This window comes from Apaloderma vittatum, unplaced genomic scaffold (genome assembly GCF_000703405.1).
Source record: "Apaloderma vittatum isolate BGI_N311 unplaced genomic scaffold, ASM70340v1 scaffold17009, whole genome shotgun sequence".
NCBI lineage: Eukaryota > Metazoa > Chordata > Aves > Trogoniformes > Trogonidae > Apaloderma > Apaloderma vittatum.
The window spans coordinates 1612-20565 of NW_009734774.1; the positions used below are offsets into that span (position 1 = coordinate 1612).

The following is an 18954-nucleotide window of genomic DNA, read 5'->3' on the forward strand; positions in this document are numbered from 1 at the left end:
ATAGTCATGTCCTAAGTATAGGTTTTCATGCTCTACCCTGTATTATGTAGTGAGGTGTCATGCAATTAACACATACAGGTTTTGACACACATTTGCAATTCTGCCTCCGGTTCTTCCAGGGACTTCACTGGCAGTGCATTTTTATCACTAGTTTCAATCGATGAGTTTGTCACCTAATGATCCTTCTTTTTTTTCCTTTCTTAGGATTCACAGTTGATTACATTTGAGGAAGATGACCCACCAGAACCACTTGAGCTAGCAGTTAAAGAAGTCGTTAGTGTTGTAAAGTCAGCTCAAGAGAAGGTAAACTTTGGTTTTGTTTTGTTTAAGTGTACTTTCGGGTAGGAAGTGTTAACTTCTCCTATTAGTGTCAGTGGGAGTTTTATTTGTCAATACTTCTATACCCTCGACCTATGTTTGTCAAGGCTGGTAGGTGGCTGCCTCTCTAATGAACCTATGTAGATTCTTTGCTTTGGTTCACTTCTGTTAAAAGTCACAAGAAGAATGTTCTCCAGGGCTTCTACTGAATGAACAGTAACCAGGCCTATACCAAATTTATGGGTAGGCCTTCAATGAACTTGTACAGCAGCCCTCTTCCCCCACGTTTGGTACAGTGGTTCCTCATGCTGTTGCTGAAGTGTGGGGTGGGGACTTCATGAAGAAGGAACAGGGACGCTTCTTCTCTGAGACAGGAAAACATCTTTGTCTGCCTTCTGCTGTTTGTGTGGCTGATAACAGGTTTGCTTCATAAGTCGAAGCTGTATAAGGATCAGTGGAACAAGTGCAAAGTCCTGAGGGTAAAGTCTTGACTCTACTGAATCCCATATCCAATAAGGAGTGCATGTACTCTTTCTTCCTCTCCCAGCTCCACCTCACATACTGGGAAGTGGTTTAGTGCATGTAAAAGTAAAATAAGGTAGAATGGTGCTCTTAGAACAGGGTGAAAATGCATTAAAAGGAAAAAACAAAAGTACATATGCTTATTAGCAATGATAGCTTCTGCATTTTCATCCTAGTAACTGTAACTAGTAGTCACATCTGAATCGGTGCTCAGCTTTAGGCACCTGCATCAAATTAGCCTAATGCTCTTCTAGTTTTGCTTTGTCATTTTCGTTTGCGTGTCTGATTTAGATGTTAAACAGCTTTACTATGATTCCTTTGAAAACTATGTATGCTTATCTGCCTGATACACAACTTACAGGCACGCCCTGATTGGTGGCAGCTGGGAATTGCCAACATATGAAGTTGTTTATGCACTTGTTTTCACTCTTCTTTCTTTTTCTTTTTACCCCCTATTTTCTTCTCCTCTGCACCCCTGGTATGGTCTCAGCCCCAGCAGTGGGGCTAGAGAGACTGGATATGCCATGCCAGGGCTGCAGAGTTGGCACTCGTGTTACTCTGTGCTCCTGGAAGACACCGCAGTGGAGAATTGTAAGGAGAGGGGACTGCCAGGGCTAAAACTGATGTGCTGTATAAGATGTGAAGCCAGCAACTGAGGAGCATCTGCTACAATAAAATCTAGCAACTAACAGCACAAAACCAGGTGTTTCGCAGTGCAGTGGCTAAAACATCAGTGGAAGGTGAGCAGGGGCTGCAAATGTGTTCTCATGGGAGGTGGCCAGGAGATTGGGGTCTGCGTCAAAGTTCATCAGAGGTGTGCGGGGCCAGCTCTGTGCTCAGATTGCTGTGCTTGTGGCTGGATCATGGTGAGAGCAGCGTCTCAAGGCCTGCTTTTGTCTTGCCTGCGTGCCAGAACCGAGACACAGTGCTGCAGCCCTGGGTTTCCCTGAAGTTGTGCTATACCCCTGGGAACATCTCTTCTGCAGTGGTCAGTTCACAGAATCACAAATCGATTTGGGTTGGAAGGGACCTTAAAGATGGTCTAGTTCCAACCCTCCTGCTGTGGGCGGGGACGCCTCTCACCAGACCAGGCTGCTACTTGTGTGTGGTTTACCTGTACACTGTGACTGCTATAGCAATGAGGTGAGCAAGAGCCCACGGTGCCTCATGGGTACCTTAACCTGCTGTGGTTAAGCTTGGGCAGCAAAAAGTGGCAAGCACTGGCTCTCTGGCAGCTTAAGCCCCAGGGAACTGCTCACTCCTGTAAGTTTATTGTCTTACTCTCCTCTACCTGTGGCTTTGCAATCCAGCACCTTCCCTTGTGCCTTGTGCCGCTGGTCCTTGTCTGACCTTGGATTGAGCCACTTCAGTATGTTAATCAAGCTGTTGCAGCCAGCAATCTAATGTGGTTTTGCAGCAGCTTAAAGCGATATAAGCACATTTGAAAATGTATTGGATTAAAACAGGTTTGCTTACGTAAACTGAGTTGTTCTGAACTGTCCCAAAACCCATCTTCATAATCTTGTGCACAGCTGCTGGAAAAATTTCTCTGAATTCTTACTCCTTCAGTTAAGATACAGCCTGAGTATTTGAATTTCAGTGTGTCATAACCTTAGAGTGGCACTCTGGTAGCTACTTTCCTTCTTCCTTAAATGCATACCTTTCTCTAAACACCTCAGGAGTTCTCTCTTATGGAAATTGTCTCTCTTGCATATTCCTTAGGTAATAGTGGGGTAGGGTTTTTTTTATGTTGTGTTTTCTGTCCCCCCTCCTTGCTCTTTGAACTCTTTGCATATGAACTTGTAAACTCTCTCTGTGGTTTGTCCAAACTCAAGCTTCTGATGCGTGTTTGTAACTCTACTGGTGTGGCTGGCTCTGAATGTAGTTTGTGACCATATGCTGCATGTTTATCAGTGTTGTAGCATCCCGCAGAGCTCTGCAGTTGCCTGAGGCATCCGCTGGCACAAGACTGTTTTCGTGCAACCGGTTCAACATGCTGCTCTACTTGTGATCTGTATGGCAAGAGCATATAGGTGTCTTGGTTCAGAATTTATTGCATGTTGTTTCATATCTGTATTTGATCTTGTGTTGGAGAGGTTGTGGTCATCAAAGGAGGTAGAGGATTGAGGCTGAGATGAAAATAGCAGTAATACTTCAACATAGGTCTATGCTGATAAAGACCTGTGATATGTTTTTTGTGGCAGTGTCCTGGTTTGAGCTAAACCAGAACCAATTCTCTGTTCATTGATTTTACTTTTCAGCTCAGTCTCTTCTGAGAGGTGGCACTTTCTGAAGTTAACAGCATGTTTCTGCAGACAGTGTCGACTACGAGAAATGATAACACTCCACGTTTATAGTTTCTACCAAGGACTGGTATGCAGAAAGGCTCTTGCTTATACTTCCTCCTGTAGAAACCAAGGTCACTGCTAAATCTTGTGCCTCTTGTTGGGGTGCTGTAAAGTATAAGGGTCATAAGTAAGTAGAAAGTCACACTTTCAGAGAGGAATGGACAGGACAGGTGACCCAAACCTGACCAACAAAAGTATGTTAAACCTTCTTCGACAATGGCTGATGTCCTGGGAGGACTTCCCCAGTTCTTCTGCCTTTGATCCCAATCCATGAGTTCCTGAATCCAGTTCCCAAATCCAGCTACTGGATCTGATTCCCATCTGCTACTGAATCCAGTCAGTGACTTGCCTGGTGCCTGCCCTGCAGCATCAGTGATGATTCGCTGGGGGAGTTTCTGTATTGGTTTTGTATGTATTTAAAATTTTTCATTATTTTCTTATTAGAATTATTATTGTTTCGTTCAGGCTGCCTTAGTTTTCCACCCTGTAAGTCTCTCTCCCTTATTTCCTTTCCTTTCCCTTTGGGAAGGGAGAGGAGCCCAATGGAGAGCATCTGTTATTCCTTTAGTGGTCCTTTAGTGGCCAGTCCAGCCCTAACCCTTGACAGGTAGGTGGTCTTTTGTCTTCTTGAATGCTGGTCCATGGAGCACAGCCGCGTGATGAGCCTGCCTGGTGGTGGGAGCAAGCCTTCTGCCCAGGAAGTCTTGCTCCGAAGCAGGAGGGAATTGCCAGCCAAACTGTAATTATTGTGTTAGTGCTGACAGCCCTGTATATGACAGGTTCACGTGCCAACACGTGCGGCCCTTAGGTATATGCATACTGTCCTTGCCTCAAAGAAGCTGAAAGTTGTAAAACTGATGTATGCTCACGCAGTGCGGTGCTGCAGACGTGGTTGGAGAAGCTGCTGCTTGTCAGCTTGGCCAAAGCCGTCGTGACAGGGACAGAGCTGCTCTGTGGCTGAAGGTTACACCACACTGCTTCTTGACAAAGCCTCTATTTATACTTCGCTTTCACTCCAGCTTTGGGACAGAGCCTAAATATATAGAATGAAGTGGCCTGTTTTCATTGTGTGGTGTTAGTTGTTTTGTTTAAATAAAATAAACATTAGGAATATTCTTAGCTAATCCTGCCAACCCTTCCATTACTGCAGTCTGTTTCCAGCAGCTTTGAACTTCACAACAACAGCAACAAAAAAGGCAACAAAAAAGGTGATTCTCTTACCGGGGACTTGGCACAGAGAGTTTGGATGGGGCAGGCTACAACAGAAGTCTCCCTTCTTTTCCTGCTTCACGCTTAAATAGAAAGGGCTAAAATGGCCTCGGAGTGCCGTTCCCTTAATGAGTGATAATAAGTTGCTGTACAGGGAACGTCTGTCCTGAATCGTAACAGGCAACAGCAAATATGAAAGCTTTGGGTTAATTTTTGTGTGATGAACCTTGCTGAGGGAAACAGTGGAGAGAAAGGAGGGCTGTTTGCAGTCTGGTGAGAGGTCCTGTTTTGTGAGGAGCTGTGCAGCGTGCCCAAGGAGGCCTTCACACAGCTGTTGTACCTTCATCTTGGTGTCGTTTTGTTTGCAGCCACTCTGCTGTGAGCTCGTGGCCTGTGTAGGTGCCACACTGGGGCATCAGGCTTCCAGTTCCTACTGTTCTGAAGCAGGTAGAGACATTGTGCAGCAAAGGCCACTTTCTGCTCTGGAAAATACAGGTTTCTCATCATCACTGCTACAGTACTAACTGGGATTGTTCCTAGTTAGGTACGTATGTTTATTTCTGATTATTTTTGGTGGGGTGAACTGCCCTGACCATCCTGTGCAGCGCCTATTGTTTTCTAACTCCCTGTTTTGTTTCAAAAGCTGTCCCAGAGCTTTGCTACTTTAATGAGTGGGGTTTTTTTACAAGCCTCAGTGGAATCATGGCTCATGCAGCCTTTTTTTTTTCCTTTTCACTTTCTGGACTAGTACAAGCTTTTATCCTTAATGTATTTACTTTTCTTCCGTGGTGCTTGCTGTCAGTAAATACATTGTGAAGGAACTGCATTTCCTTCCAGCCTTTGTTGAACTTGGCTAAATAAGTTGTTCCTTAGGTCTTTTTCACAATGTTGTCCTGCCTTGTAAGTCACTCCTGTGCACCTATTGTCTGCAGCAGCTCCAGTTAAATCCATTTTCTTGAACTTACTGGCTGAAGTGACAAACAGCCCTACAGGTGACATCTCAGCGTGCAAGGAGATTTTTGCGTCTTTGTGTCTCTGAAAGTGCTTTCTTGATGCATTTCAGGCTACCAGTCTGCCTCTCCCATGGCTGCTTCATGCTGTGACTGACTTCATGCCTCCAGGTCTCTCTTCCTCTGGTGTTTTCCCAGTGCTAAAGCTGCCTTTTGTGGGAGCAGTATTTGTTAATTCTCATACACACACGCTCTGTATTTTGAATTGCATTTCTCTTCTAGTCTTCAAGGTTTTTCAGCTTTTATTTGTCATGTCCTAATCTTCCTTTATGTTGCTGCTTCCTAGCTTGCTTTCCTCAGCATAATGCTGTCTTTCAGGTTTCTCCTAGGGGATTTTGGATGTTAACTGTGCAATGGGGTTGGTGCCTGACAGGCTCCTCTCTAACTTGCTTCCAGCTTTTACCTCTTCGCTCGCTGTGCTGTCCTCTCCCTGTCAAACACATCCCTGTTCACCTTAACATGGGAATGATGGACTACCAGCATAAATATCAGCGGGGTGATCCTCCTCAAGAAGGCAACATAATGGATCTAACCTACTGAAGAACTGAGTGTCTGGTCGAAGGAAGACACCAGAGTGGGATTTTTTTTTGCTTCAGTGGGGATAATACTGTGTTTTGGCACTGTCAGGTAGCCTGCCTGTCTTCTAGCTGCCAACACTAATTTGTGTGGGCCTCCTACAGGCTTGTGCCACCTCTGCCAGCCTGGCACAGAGGTCGGGTCACACCCCCATGGCCCGACGTACCAGTGTCTCTGCAGCTGAATCTCTCTCCAAGCTACCATAGCACCGACAGGCAAACATCTCCTGCGCGTTATTGTCTTCCTTGGTCTCCGTGCGTTCAGCTCTGCTGTCTCTCAGATGGTTGGTAAAGAGTTACATGTTGGTGAGGCCACACTAGCAAGTCTGTATCTGGTATTTATTTTGCGCCTTCTTAAATATAAGTACTGCTTCCTGTCCTTGCACTGTTTGATAGTCACTTAACTTGAAAATTCTTCCTGTGCTGTCTCCTTGTACTTCCTGCTTGTTTCTTTTATCTCTCCCCCCACTTTTTTCCACTTCTTTTGAGTTTGTATGTCTGTCATTCTCAAAGGAGTGGAAAAAATCGCATTTTATCAGTTTCTGCTTTGTTTCTGTTGCTGACGGGGTAACTCTCTCTCTCCTGCACTCATTCCATCACTCACTCTGCCCTGATGTTTACCATCATTTTGGAAAACTGGTCCAGAACTGTCTCATTATATTTGGAGACAAATTCGCTTTGATACTGGCTTCTAAAAATCCTCCCCTAACTGTGCCTGGGTTAGATGTTGCATTTATCTTCTACCCTTCTGTTTGTCTGTGTCATTTGGTAGCCTGCTTGGCTAAAAAGGGAATGATGAAGAAGCTAGAGAAACTCCCTCAAGAAGTTATTGCATAGGCTCTGGTAACCAAGAAGGATCATGTAATGCTTGTTTTGAACAGCTGAGTGTTGCAGTTATCAAAAGGCAGAAGTTTCTGACTGGAAAATTTTCTTATGGTGAGGGTTTAAGCTGAGCACACAAACTGTGTGGCCGTTGACAAGATAAGTTTTCTATGCCAAAAAAAGAGCCTCCTCCTTCTCAGAGTAGTCCTCCAAAACACATATGGGAAATAGCGGGTGTCCTAATTCTAACAGTGTACTGATCCCTACAGTTGAGATCAAAGCAGCTTTCCCTGTGTGGCTACCTCATAGTGTATACTCATTTTCTTATGAAAATGTTCAAGATTTATACTTCTTAGTAATATAAATTACTAAGTATTTACTAAGTTACTACTGGGTAACCTCAAGTAACCTGCTCTTTCTGGAAATAAATACCAGGTGCAGTAAAAATTTCTCTCCAGAAAAAAAAAGCAATCAAGGCATGAATGCTGAGGGTTTTTACAGACGCACATGATGCGGTCGGGGCCTGGGAGGGTGAAGAAGACCTTCCTCTGCAGGGCTGTCAGAACTTCCCCCTAAAGTCTTGGCCCTTCACCCTCCCTTGGCCACGGAAGGGAACCTGCAGCCGCAGGCACGTGGAGAAGGGAGGTAGGGGTAACAGAAGGGCCATGTGTAATGCCTGAATCAGTGGGGTGCTAGTGCCAAAACTGACATCTCAAGGTGAGAGGACGCCATGTGTTGAGGAGCAGAGGCGCTCTGGTGCTCCTTGAGATGAAGCGGCTTTTGTGGCTACTTCAGGAGGGAAAGAAACTGAAATTTTGCAGCTCTGTCCAGAGGAACCTCAAAGGGAAAAAGTCAAGATACAGTGGCGGAGGGCAAAGCAGGGGGAAAGGCTTTCATAGCTGTGAGTTATATGAGTTTAGACACTTGGGTTTCTCAGAAAAATATTTGTCTTACTCCAACTGCAGTGCTTTTTCAGTTTCCTTTGTTCCTGCTGTTGTTTATCTGAAAGAAAAAATTTTTTTAGGATAATTGTAGTAACAATTTTGGATATGTATAAGCTAAGTGTGTTACAGCACTTGCAGCTTATTGGAACTGGGTGCCAGCGTTGGGCAGGTGGGGCGAGCCCGCCACCTGAGCCCAGCCAGGTCGGGGTTTTGCTGCAGCAGCTCACCCACATCATGGGCTACTGTGGTCAGGGATGGAGGCAGATGAGGGGAGAGGTTGGAGGGTGTTGAGGAGATAGCAAGAGTAACCCTGGTATGGGGGTGATCAAGATCCCTCTTGTTGACCAGAAAGGAGTGTTTTGCTTGACCGTCTCTTCTTCCGCTCTTCATCAGTGCAGAGAAAATGAATTTGAGCAGCAGGTTGGATGAGGGCATGGAGGAAGACAAGCATAGCACAGGAAGCTTCACTATTTTTCTTCACATGACTGTTCTGAGGAAGATGGCCTACATATTTCTTCTCTGGTCTATCAAAATCATCTGCTACACTTCTAAAGGAATGTCACTTAAAGAGGGAAATGACAGTTGCAGTCTCTTCAATAAACTTCTCACCATTTGTGGCAGCATCTTAGATGAATACAGAATCTCTTTCTCTTCAAATTCTAGCCCAGAATTCTACTTCTTTCAGTATTCTGACTCCATAATCCATCCTACTCCCAGAACAACGGCATTCAGCTGATACATAGACATATAGTTTTCAATTAACAGACATGAAACCACTTCTTTTTTTTCCGATTGGATTAAAAATTAACAATTCTCTACACCTGAAGACCACAGTTATTTTATTAAAAGTGAGGGAGAAATGGGGAGTAGAACTTGGTAGATGTCTTTGACATGAAATAAATTAATCAAGGAGACTAAGTCAAGGATTTGGCTTATAAACTAAAAGTACAAATACATATAAAAAAATATTTAACATCTCTTGACAAGCTGGAGAAAGAAAAGTGAACGTTTTGCCACCTACAGTGTCTGTTTCCATCCTTTACCTGAAAGTAAACGTGATTAAGAAAACAGTGGCACGTGAACTCATCTACTGTCTTGCCAGGTTGGTTTTTTTGTGTTTGTTTTTTTTTTTTAAAGCAGTAATCAACCATGTACCTGGCAACCTTGGCTCTTAGACATCCAGAAATTCCAGACAAATGACTCCACATCATCTGTGCAGCAAGTCCAACTTGTTCTGAATGCACTGAGCTTTCTGTGCATATGTGGATGAAATGTGCATGGATGATGAGCCGCTGTGTTTAAGACATGCAAGTGTCAGCAGCCTTTGCGCAAGACCTGTCCTTCAACTCCTCTGCCCTGGAAAAAAGAGGGGAGAACCTATTAATTTTTGAAGTCTTTAAAGAGCCACAGTCTCTCCTCATGAATGGAAGGAGTGTTTCTGTCGTTCAACACAACTACAAGTAAAATAAGCAGTTAGGCTCTTTGGTCTTGTTAGCTGTTAAAATTGCTTTAAAAATCCTTTATATTATAGCATAATAGTGGGTGTTCATATCGATTATGTGGGATTAAGGGTCAGAAATTACTTCTGAAGGAATTTAGGCTTTGGGGAAGGGGAGAGGTGAGGGAAGCTGATTTGTCTGCTTCTAAACTATAATTTGCAGAAGACAAACCTGAAAAGGTCAATCTTGTCGCTTGTGGGTGTGGTTGGGATTTTTATTTGGCATGTCCACTCCTTCCTCCCGTTCCTTTGTAATTAAGTCTCTACCTTAATGGATGTGCTCTGAAGCCCTTGATAATGCTCTCATCCTTCTTAAAATGTATGCTATAGAGCCCAGGGAGATGAAGTATATTTAAGGAGAGACTGATAAGGATCTTCAAGAAGGTACATGATGCATTTTAAAGCCTTCAGCTTCGATTCCAATGCCTGTAAGTGAAGCAGTAAGTGCACAAATGTAATTTAGTAGAATATAGGCAGAGTTTCCATCAAACAAATCTTGCAGTGAATTATTTGTCTGTGGATTGCATTAACCTGGTTAATTTTGCCTGAGTTGGTCTGAGGAGGGCTCAACTACAGGAGGCAGTAACTGCAGAGGGACAGTGACAAGCAGCTGTCTTCACACAGCAAAGCTGTTCACAAAGTGAGCTTCTCTTTCTGGCATAACGAGCAACTTCTCACTTCTGGGGCTTCCCTGTGCTGCCAGGTGCTTTCTGCACGCTCCGGGAATTTTACATGGCAGCTCTGGTACCTCCATCAGTTTGCAGAGGAGTGGAAGAAAAAAAATCCAGTGTTTGTAAACTCAGTGTGATAACAAGTTAAATTACTGCTCATCAAGCAAGGGAGTGTACTTGATGAAGTCAGTTGCGGCCAAGTGGCATACAGACTAGCCCCAGACATGTAGCTTCATTATCAAATGTTTGGGCCTTTCTTGGTTTAGTTTGACTTCAATAAACTTCTAAAAGCTCTTGCCTCTCCCCACCCCACTGGGAACTGGAATTACAAAATCCTTGTCTGTAGCAGCAGAGTTATGCCAAAGTTTCATGTTTGTAGGAAGCCTCTAAACCAAATCTTGTTTGGTAAAACCAGCTATCCTATGGTGGGCTACTTAGTTAGGGGCAGAAGAGGAGGAACGAACTTCTTTGTCTCCCTGATGCGAAATTATGATCTTTGAGCTTTTGGTGTACAGATATGTGAAACACAAAGGAGACTTTGACAGGTGAGGAGTTCCTTTTGTACTGGGTAAAAATGTAACAGGAATTTTGGAAAACACCAGAATTTCCAGGTATTAAATTCTGTGTCCGGAAGTGAACACTTCATGGATGATTTTTAGAAGTGAGTGTACAGAAGAAGGTACGGGATATCAGTGAAATTGCTTAGAAATCTCCCTTCTATAGAATTCAGCATAATTCTGGTACCTTAAATTCCTTCCTTTCCTTAGTTCCTTTCTTGTGTTCACCAGACTTTCTTCTGAAAACTAATTTATTTTTCCTTTTTTTTGTCTCCACCCCACTTCTTTTCATTTCTTCAGGTGGTTTCTTGTAATGTTGTGGGAGATTCCGTTAGATTTGTTGTCACTGTCTCGCACACTTCGTCCGTGGCTTCAGAAGCTCAGTCGTACAGTGTGAAACTCTCTCCGCTTCACTTGCAGGTAAAGTGCTAAGTGTCATTCTCTCTCTTTTTATCCTGTTGTTGCATTTCATCCTGCAGCTGAGCTGAACCTTCTGTTTGCGAAACAAACTCATGTTAACTCTAATGAAATGTTTAATAATATTACAATATCCTTCTTGAGCAAGTGATAAATTCGTAAATTAACCTGCCTCTTTAGGAGACTATACATTGGGTAGATTACTCAGATGTGTAGAACAATACCCTTTTTGACTAGCATGTGCTCTCAAAGCCAAAGTAATCTCTGCTTTCTTAGACTGTCACTTTGCGTTTACTTAGAAACTGGTATCATTCTTCCTTTGGCGAGCCTTAGTATAGAGCTTGACCTACAGTTTCTTTAGAGGACACCACAACTCTCTCCAATAACTGCTTTCCTATCCACAGCTTCAGCTCTGTGTGAAAGATAAAGGAGAAGATGTCAAAGTTGAGTGGTTCCTCATTAATGCCGATCAAACCAACTTTGAAATCCAGCCAATGGTGCAGGAGGTCAGTAAGTTTTATTTGTTGTAATGGGAGAGCAGATGGGTCTCTATCCCTTTGCAAAACCCTGTGTGGTGCTGTAGGTTATCAGTAGAAGTGTCTAGAGCTAAGGTATCAGGTGAAGCTGGAAGAGCTGAAGTAAAAATGCTCATTCCTGCCTGCTGTCTGCCTTTGTTAGAAGTGTGGGGCAGCTACCTGTTGGCAAGGCTGCCTTGAACTGCTTCGGTGACATCTGCCTTGGCTCAAAACCCTACGTCTCTCAGACCTAGGAGCATTTCTCAAGATTACTGAAGCATTAAAGATAAATCAGGCCTGTATTTGACAGACAAATGATTTGGCAGACATTCTTCATCCAGATTCCAAGGTGTGAAAAATGTCAGTGCTAAATACCTTCTCTCAGAGCACTTAAAAGCCCAATTGTAATGGTATTTCCATTAAAGTTCTCCTTCCTTAACTTAAATCAATTTTGAAATCTGGCAACAATAGTTCATAAAATCACAGAATGGCCTAGGCTGGAAGGGACCTTAGAGATCATTTAATCCAACCTCCCTGTCATGGGCAGGGACGCCTCTCAACCAGATCAGGCAACACATGGGGACTGAACGGGGATCGAACGCGCAACCTTGGTGTTACCAGCACCAGAAACAGTTCTGAAGAAGTGCAGTGATGGATGGTCTAAAAATGTCTTGATGCTTTTGGAATTGCACACTGTCTTACTATGTAAGCACTGATTCCTTGCTAGTTTTTTATTGGAACATCCCCTGAACATCTCATGACTGAGACTCTCTTTTGCCTTTGAGCCTTCACAAATATTTTTTTTTGGCACAAATGTGATGACTTAGCCTTTCTTATGACAGTGGGCAAACACTTGCTTGTATTTTGTGAAGTTGGTTTTCTGACTGAAGGACTTGTTAACAAATAGTTTGTTGTATAGTAGAACTGCTTCTAAAGACCTGCCCTGAGTAACCTAGAATTGTAACGATTTATTACCGCGGTTTTTGTACACAAAAATGTGAAACTCATAACTGAAGACAGATGAGCCTTTTGAAGTCTGCTTTAATGTAGATTTTACGGTGCATGCCTAGCATTGTAAATGGCAGCCACGTGTTGGGCTGGCATGCTGATTATCCTCATATTGAACCGTCATTACATGCTTATGGGCAAGTGCAGGTGACCCTGGTACAATCACTGGACTTCACAACTTGCTTTCTGAGAGATGGCAGTGTTGCAGAGGAGTTGTAACTTGCTGTGCTTTGCCCACATAGCTAGGGCTTTATTTTCACTTTGAAGTTCCTGTTAGCACTTAGGGAAGAGGGGAGGCAACAAACAAAGAACTAAAACCTGTGAGCAGCCTACACGTTGGAAATCGCTTCAGCTCCTAAACCTAAATGCCAGATTTTCTGTCTTTCTTTTTCTCCTCTTTTAGAAGCAATATTTTAAGTATAAATAAATACCTTTAATTGCTTGTGATTATCTACATGCTGGTTTTGTCATCCATCAAACAAGGTGGATATAATAACCTATTTTCTGTTGATAATAGCTGGGTGAACCAGGTTGCATTTGGCAACCTGGCTGACTGGCAGGGCTTGGGTTCACATGAAGTTGTGCTGCTGTGACTTTATGTGCTGGTCTGCCTCAAGCTGGCCACAGTAGGTATGCTTGTATCAAACCCAAAGTAAAACATGATGTCTTAAGCCTTTTTGGTCAGCAGTTAAGCCATTACAGCTTGCCTGGTAGAGGGTTCCACGTTACTTTGCAAGTAAGGATAGCTAAAAATGAGGCTGGACCGAAAGGAGGCTCTTCCAAACTGGTTTCCAAGTAACTATGGAAACATCAGAAAACACCTGTGAGTAGAAGTCCAATGATGATTGTTGCAGTTGTTGCCATTAAATAACTAATATCATATTAGGTTGATGGCAAAGTGAGAGGCAGGTGAGATTTTACAATTTGACAACATTCTTCCTCAAATAGTGTTGAGGTAAGGCCAAAACAGTGAAAACTAACTGCCATTTATCTCCTTATTTAAATAATGTAAGTAGTGAAATTACTGAAACTGAGGCTTTAGACAACCTAATTTACTTTAATATTCTTTTGTGTGAAAGACCTCATTAATGTTTATAAATGTGTAAAGAGGGAGTGTCAGGAGGACGGAGCCAGGCTCTTCTGAGTGATGTCCAATGGCAAGGCAAGGGGCAATGGGTACAAGCTGGAACACAGGAGGTTTCACAAAAACATCAGGAAAAACTTTTTCCCTGTGAGGGTGACAGAGCCCTGGCACAGGCTGCCCAGGGAGGTTGTGGAGTCTCCTTCTCTGGAGACTTTCAGAACCCACCTGGACGTGTTCCTGTGTGACCTACTGTAGTGATCCTGCTCTGGCAGGGGGGCTGGACTACATGATCTTTTAAGGTCCCTCCCAACCCCGAACATTCTGTCATTCTATGAAATACGCTGCTGCTTCTTTCCTTGGCTGTTGTTTTAGGGAGCACGTTGTGAAGTTTCTGTGAGACTGGCTGATGCTGCTGTGTGTTTTGAACCATAGGGACCTGTCATCAAAGGGCAGTTATGTAAGAAGGCAGTGAAACGGGATTTCTGTATGTACACAACATTCCTGGGATTTTTATGAAACACCCTAAATGTTTCTGTAACACTTGGGTAATTGCAAGAGGGCTGTTACTGCAAATCTGTTCAGCCTGTTGTGCAAGCTGCAGGCATACCTTTAGGCACACAGAAGCCATCAGTGATCGTTCTCCTACACCTAAGAAAGGACCGAGGCTTTCGATAGGACAGGTTGCTTCTCCTGCTGAGAGCTCTCTATCATGGAAGAGCATGGTGTGGGGTGTCCGAACAAAGCTTGTGTTTGGCCACATTTTACAGGGGTGCAGTTGTTTGGGACCAGCATGGGCCTGGCAGCCCTGCAGGCTGGAGGTGTGCAGCCACGGTGCTGTCAAGGCACTCTGCCAGGATTAGGCCTCCAGTGCCCCCCTGCTTGATCTCCTCGCTAGTGTGAGTTGAGTGTCCTTGTTGCCAGCTTGCCTTGTCTTGGCAGCAGGGCCTCGTTAGTTGGCCAGGGCATGCCGGTGGTAGGCACGCTCCTATCAGCAGCATGCAGAGGGGAATCTTTTTTCTGCATTGTGTGGTTATTGCATTCTCCTGCTACTCCGTGTCTGCATCTGTAAATTGGTTCTGTTTGTTTTAAAGCCTTATTCTGTAATGATGAAGTCCCCCACCTGTGGTATCAGTTGAGAAAAGACAGATGAGTCCTCTCTTGTTTAGGTCAGATCTTTGTCTCCTACTCCGATCTTTATAAAAGAAACCTCTGTGAGATTTCTCCTGTGCTATCTTCAGAGCAGGTGGCTATCAGACCGACCTTTCTGTGATAGCCTCATTTAAAAATCCACTCCCTGTAGGTAACTGAGCAGAAGAGACTTTCTGAAGAGCGTGGCTTGGGAAGCAGGCTTCTCCAGGAGCACAGGGAGGGCAAGGGTTGTTCACCATCGTCATACACCTTACAGTTAATCGTGTGAAGCTACACCTGTAAGCAAAATCTGCGGTCTGTTCTGATCCCTCAGAGATACCAGTGCTAAGTGCGATTTGCCGTGAGATTTTTGAATGGAGAAATTCACACGTCAGTCCCGCAGAGCAGCATGACTATCTCTCTGTGCGGTGCGCTTTTCAGCAAGGTTAAAGACCTCCAAGAGATGCTATAATATTTTTTTCAGTGCAGCACAGGATTAACTGCTTCTCAGCTGTTGCAAGCTGGCATAACTCCCATTAAATCAGTGGAACAGTGCCGATCTGCTTATCTAATGACCTGATCTGCTCTCTCAGTGGGGTGCAACGCAGTACAAAAACTCTAAAACACTGTTGTAATATAGAAACCTTTAGTGAAACTTATGGTTTTGTGGCAAATAGCTATGCATTCCTAACTCTCAAAACAGCATGTGACTTTTCCAGTGTGTATTTCTAGTTTTCCTTTATAATGCACAATATAGAAATTGAAGTAATTATTTGCATGTTCTTGTTTTACATTTTGTTGTTGGCAACAGCAGCCGTGTCTCTCTGGCAAAGTTAATGTTTGATAGCTTTGGTGGTTTAGATGTACCAAATTAATTTTTGCCTTAATTTATTTCTTCTGGATTTTGAGAAGCATGATTATTTGTTTCCTCTTAGGGACAGACAGCAGGGACATGTGCAATATCTGAAACACTCAGAGATGTTTTGAAGAACCTCTTCAGCTCAGTTTCTCCATCTGTAGTGTTGAGTACAAGGCCTACAGATATAAAGGAGATTCAGGTAAGTCTTATTCCCACCTAAATCTTTTGAGAAGTGTGCTTCCACTTAGTGTTTTTATTACGTATTCATGACTCTCAAATGAGTAAGTTTAACACCATGTGGTGATCAGAAACAACTGGAACACATTCTTTAGAACAACGTTGCCTTTGACTGTGTGAAGGATTTACGATCATAACTCCCGTGAGGCTCTGTTGATGTTATACCTCATCTCACTTTTGCTTCCCTGTACTGATGAGACAGAAGTTAAAAGTGTTTCATATTTGCATATGCACGATCACTCTTGTTCTGCTTGCCCTCCACAGAATGTACAGAACTTAAGCCTTCTCCCTCAGGGCACTAGTCCGCCTAAACCTCCAAGGGCTCACGAACTCAAACTGCTGGTGAAGAACATCATGGTAAACCTAACGGATCACAGTGCTGCAGGTAACTTAGCCCATGTGACCCTGCTCATTTTCGAGCAGGGTTGTTTTTCTTCCCTATCATCTGATATAATTTGCAAGTTCTGGGTTACAACCTTCTCTCAAAAGAAGATGTAGGAAATTGCTGTACTCTGAGAAACAGACATAGTCCTGCTTGTACAAAACAGTGTATGCTTTTGTTTGAGTATTTAAACATCTTGATCTTTTGGTAAACAAATCCATCATTGCTGAAAACAAACTGAAGTGAGCATATTTATAAAGTTGGTTGACTATTTTCTGGATTTTAATTTCTGAAAGTTTTCTCAAGATCAGTGGCTGAAATCCAACTCTCCATTAACTATTAGCAGTGACATTGGTTTGGTTCAGTAGTATCTTATTTTTACAGCTACTTTTCTTTGAGCAGTGTGCTGGTTTTTTTTCTGAAACTCTCCTCTGTGTAAACTCCTTTTTTTCAGTTAGATGTAATAGGTTTCTGCCCTAGGCTCTTGAATAATGCCGCTTTGCTCATCCTGGTTGGAAGCGATTCCCCTAAAACTTTCTGCGTGTGCTTTTTTTTTTTGTTTGAGAAAGAAATTATTTTTCAAGCAGTTGTGAAACTCTTTGTGGTGAAATGTCCTATATAAATAAAACAGTGCTGGAAACTGTAGATTGCAGGAAAAGTCACTCAGAATTTGTTATTGCTCTACAATTTTGTAGCGCAAATTAAACTTTTCAGCAGAGCAGATCATTTTGGCTGCCTTTGAAAGTCATTAATCACATACCTTTATGTGCATACTATACATACAACAGTAGACTTGTCTTATGGGAAACCTCTCTTCCTCCTCCCTGAAAATGAGAGGAAGAAGGGACAGTTAATGTGCTTCATTTTGGGAACCCAGATATTGAGAGGCAAAATCACCATTAGATAGTCTAAAAGGAGATGGAGGGAATTTCGCTGATTCCCTAGCAACTCTGGGAGGGTTAGCACTTTGGAACTGTGTTTGAAAAATAAAATGTCATAGTGGGATTTAGCGGGTATGCTTGAAATCCAGTGGAAATACTGCCCAGCTGGAAAGATGGTAGCTTCTGGACATAGCTTGCTGCCTTTTAATTGTTGTTCCATTCCCTTTTTCTGGCCTTGTCTTGCAGCAATAATTAATTATCCTGTTGCAATTCTGAGACTCAGGCTGGGCAGTATTGCAGGGTAACCTGCATGGATACTTAGAAGGTTGAGGAGGGGCTGTTTATCTGTCTTGATCACTATCATTCTATAAACTGTGGATGCTAACATGGCTTATAGGAGCTTGTGGCTTACATATAGATATGTTAATTCAACCAGTGAGTAACCAGTAGCAGAACTGGTCTCTGCTTATGGTCTATGCCCATTTTTATCTCCTTAGTTTGTGTGTGTAAACAAAGATTATCCTAGATTTAGTGTTATGTGGTCCACGGTGTGTCATCTAGGGCAAAAGTGATTTCTGCTGCTAAGGAAGAAGTTGTTAATTGTGTACACCAGGGTGTGCAGGGCAGAAATGCTGAAATACCCTGTTGCGTGCCAGTCGGTCAGGGGCTCCAGTGTAACTTCAGGCAGAGCTATTCAGGCGACTTTTCCCCGGGGCTGCTGAGCGCTGCCGCCAGCAAGAGCAGGCTGCAAAGACATATGGCTGGGTTAACAGCAAACCATCCCAGATTCGTTAACTCAGGCTTAGTTCACTGTGAAAGAAGCTAAACTACTTACTTCAGGGTTAGCTTGGATCCCAAATAAGCTGCGTGTACACAGCGCTTTGTCTCCTCTGATAACCTTGGCAGGCCCAAGCTGCTTCTGTGCCTGAGTCAGGGCTCACCCACAGCCCCGATGCACCACTGGAAGACAGCTGGGAGTTGGTGATTCTTCTGGAGAGCAGGAGGCAGCATATCTTTTGTTTGCTTTGCACGCAGTCAGTACTGAGCTTTTTGCTGCTTTCCTTGATATTTTGAAACGTTGGGACTGAAATGATGCAGTGAAAACCATACAAAATAAATTGTTTTAAAAGGGACACGTGCGAACTGTTTCCCCTTGGAGCAACTACTCTAATGTGACAATTTGTCACACTATCAAATTCCAAGATCAAGGTAGAGGTAATTCTGCACCAGTACTCTAAAATGCCACGAACTTGTTAAAACTCCAGTCTACAAAGCCCTTGTTAATTAACACTACTGTCATCATTCACTTGCTAGCAGAAGAAGCTTGCTTTGATGTCCAGAGAAACCGCTCTAACTGTGCCCAGTAGGAACTGACAACTTTGGTGGGTTTTGTTGTTGTTTTTTTTTTTAAAGCAGCTGAAAGCAACTGTACTCCCTCACTGTCTGGCACCCACACTTCCACCTCCCTGCTGTTCATTCTGTCTCCCCGTCGGTTTTGATCTTTTTATGCCTGCGCTTTTTTGCTTCATGCCAGAATTTAAATTGGGTTGTCATGTTTCACACTGTATAGAACAGTACATAAGATAAAACGATGATGCAGTCTTGACCACTGTCACTAATGCAGGTGGTATCTAAACTGAGGGAAGACATTTATTCTGTGGGAAGGTGAGGAAGCGTTTGCAATAGACTATTCAAAAGCACAGTGTGTAAAGAAGGGGGTTCTTTGCTTTCTTTTGAGTAAGTGTGCCTCTTGGTGATGGAATATTAATAACTGGGTATTGATTTTTCTTGCCCTTACAGGCAGCACAAACCTTGCATGTATAATTCAGTTGAATGACCCTATGCAGAAGTTTTCCACCTCTGTAGCCAAAAATGCTGCAAATCCCTTTTGGAAGGAAGAGTTTATCTTGTAAGTAACTACTGAGAATACTTTTATAAAGTAAAGCTTTTATTTTATTTTTTTTCACTT

The 18954-nt window shown here is 43.2% G+C and overlaps 1 protein-coding gene across 1 annotated transcript in view; it reads left to right on the plus strand.

Annotated features, from left to right (window-relative positions):
• Positions 1–204: 204 nt before the first annotated feature.
• Positions 205–18954, plus strand: part of C2CD2 (C2 calcium-dependent domain containing 2) — a gene marked incomplete at its 5' end in the record, with an annotated part of 35025 nt that continues 16275 nt past the window's right edge. The window contains 6 exons of the mRNA XM_009876401.1: positions 205–303; positions 10775–10894; positions 11296–11397; positions 15562–15684; positions 15987–16107; positions 18786–18894. Of these exons, the coding sequence (XP_009874703.1) occupies positions 205–303; positions 10775–10894; positions 11296–11397; positions 15562–15684; positions 15987–16107; positions 18786–18894 (674 nt within the window). The remainder of the gene's footprint in view (positions 304–10774; positions 10895–11295; positions 11398–15561; positions 15685–15986; positions 16108–18785; positions 18895–18954) is intronic.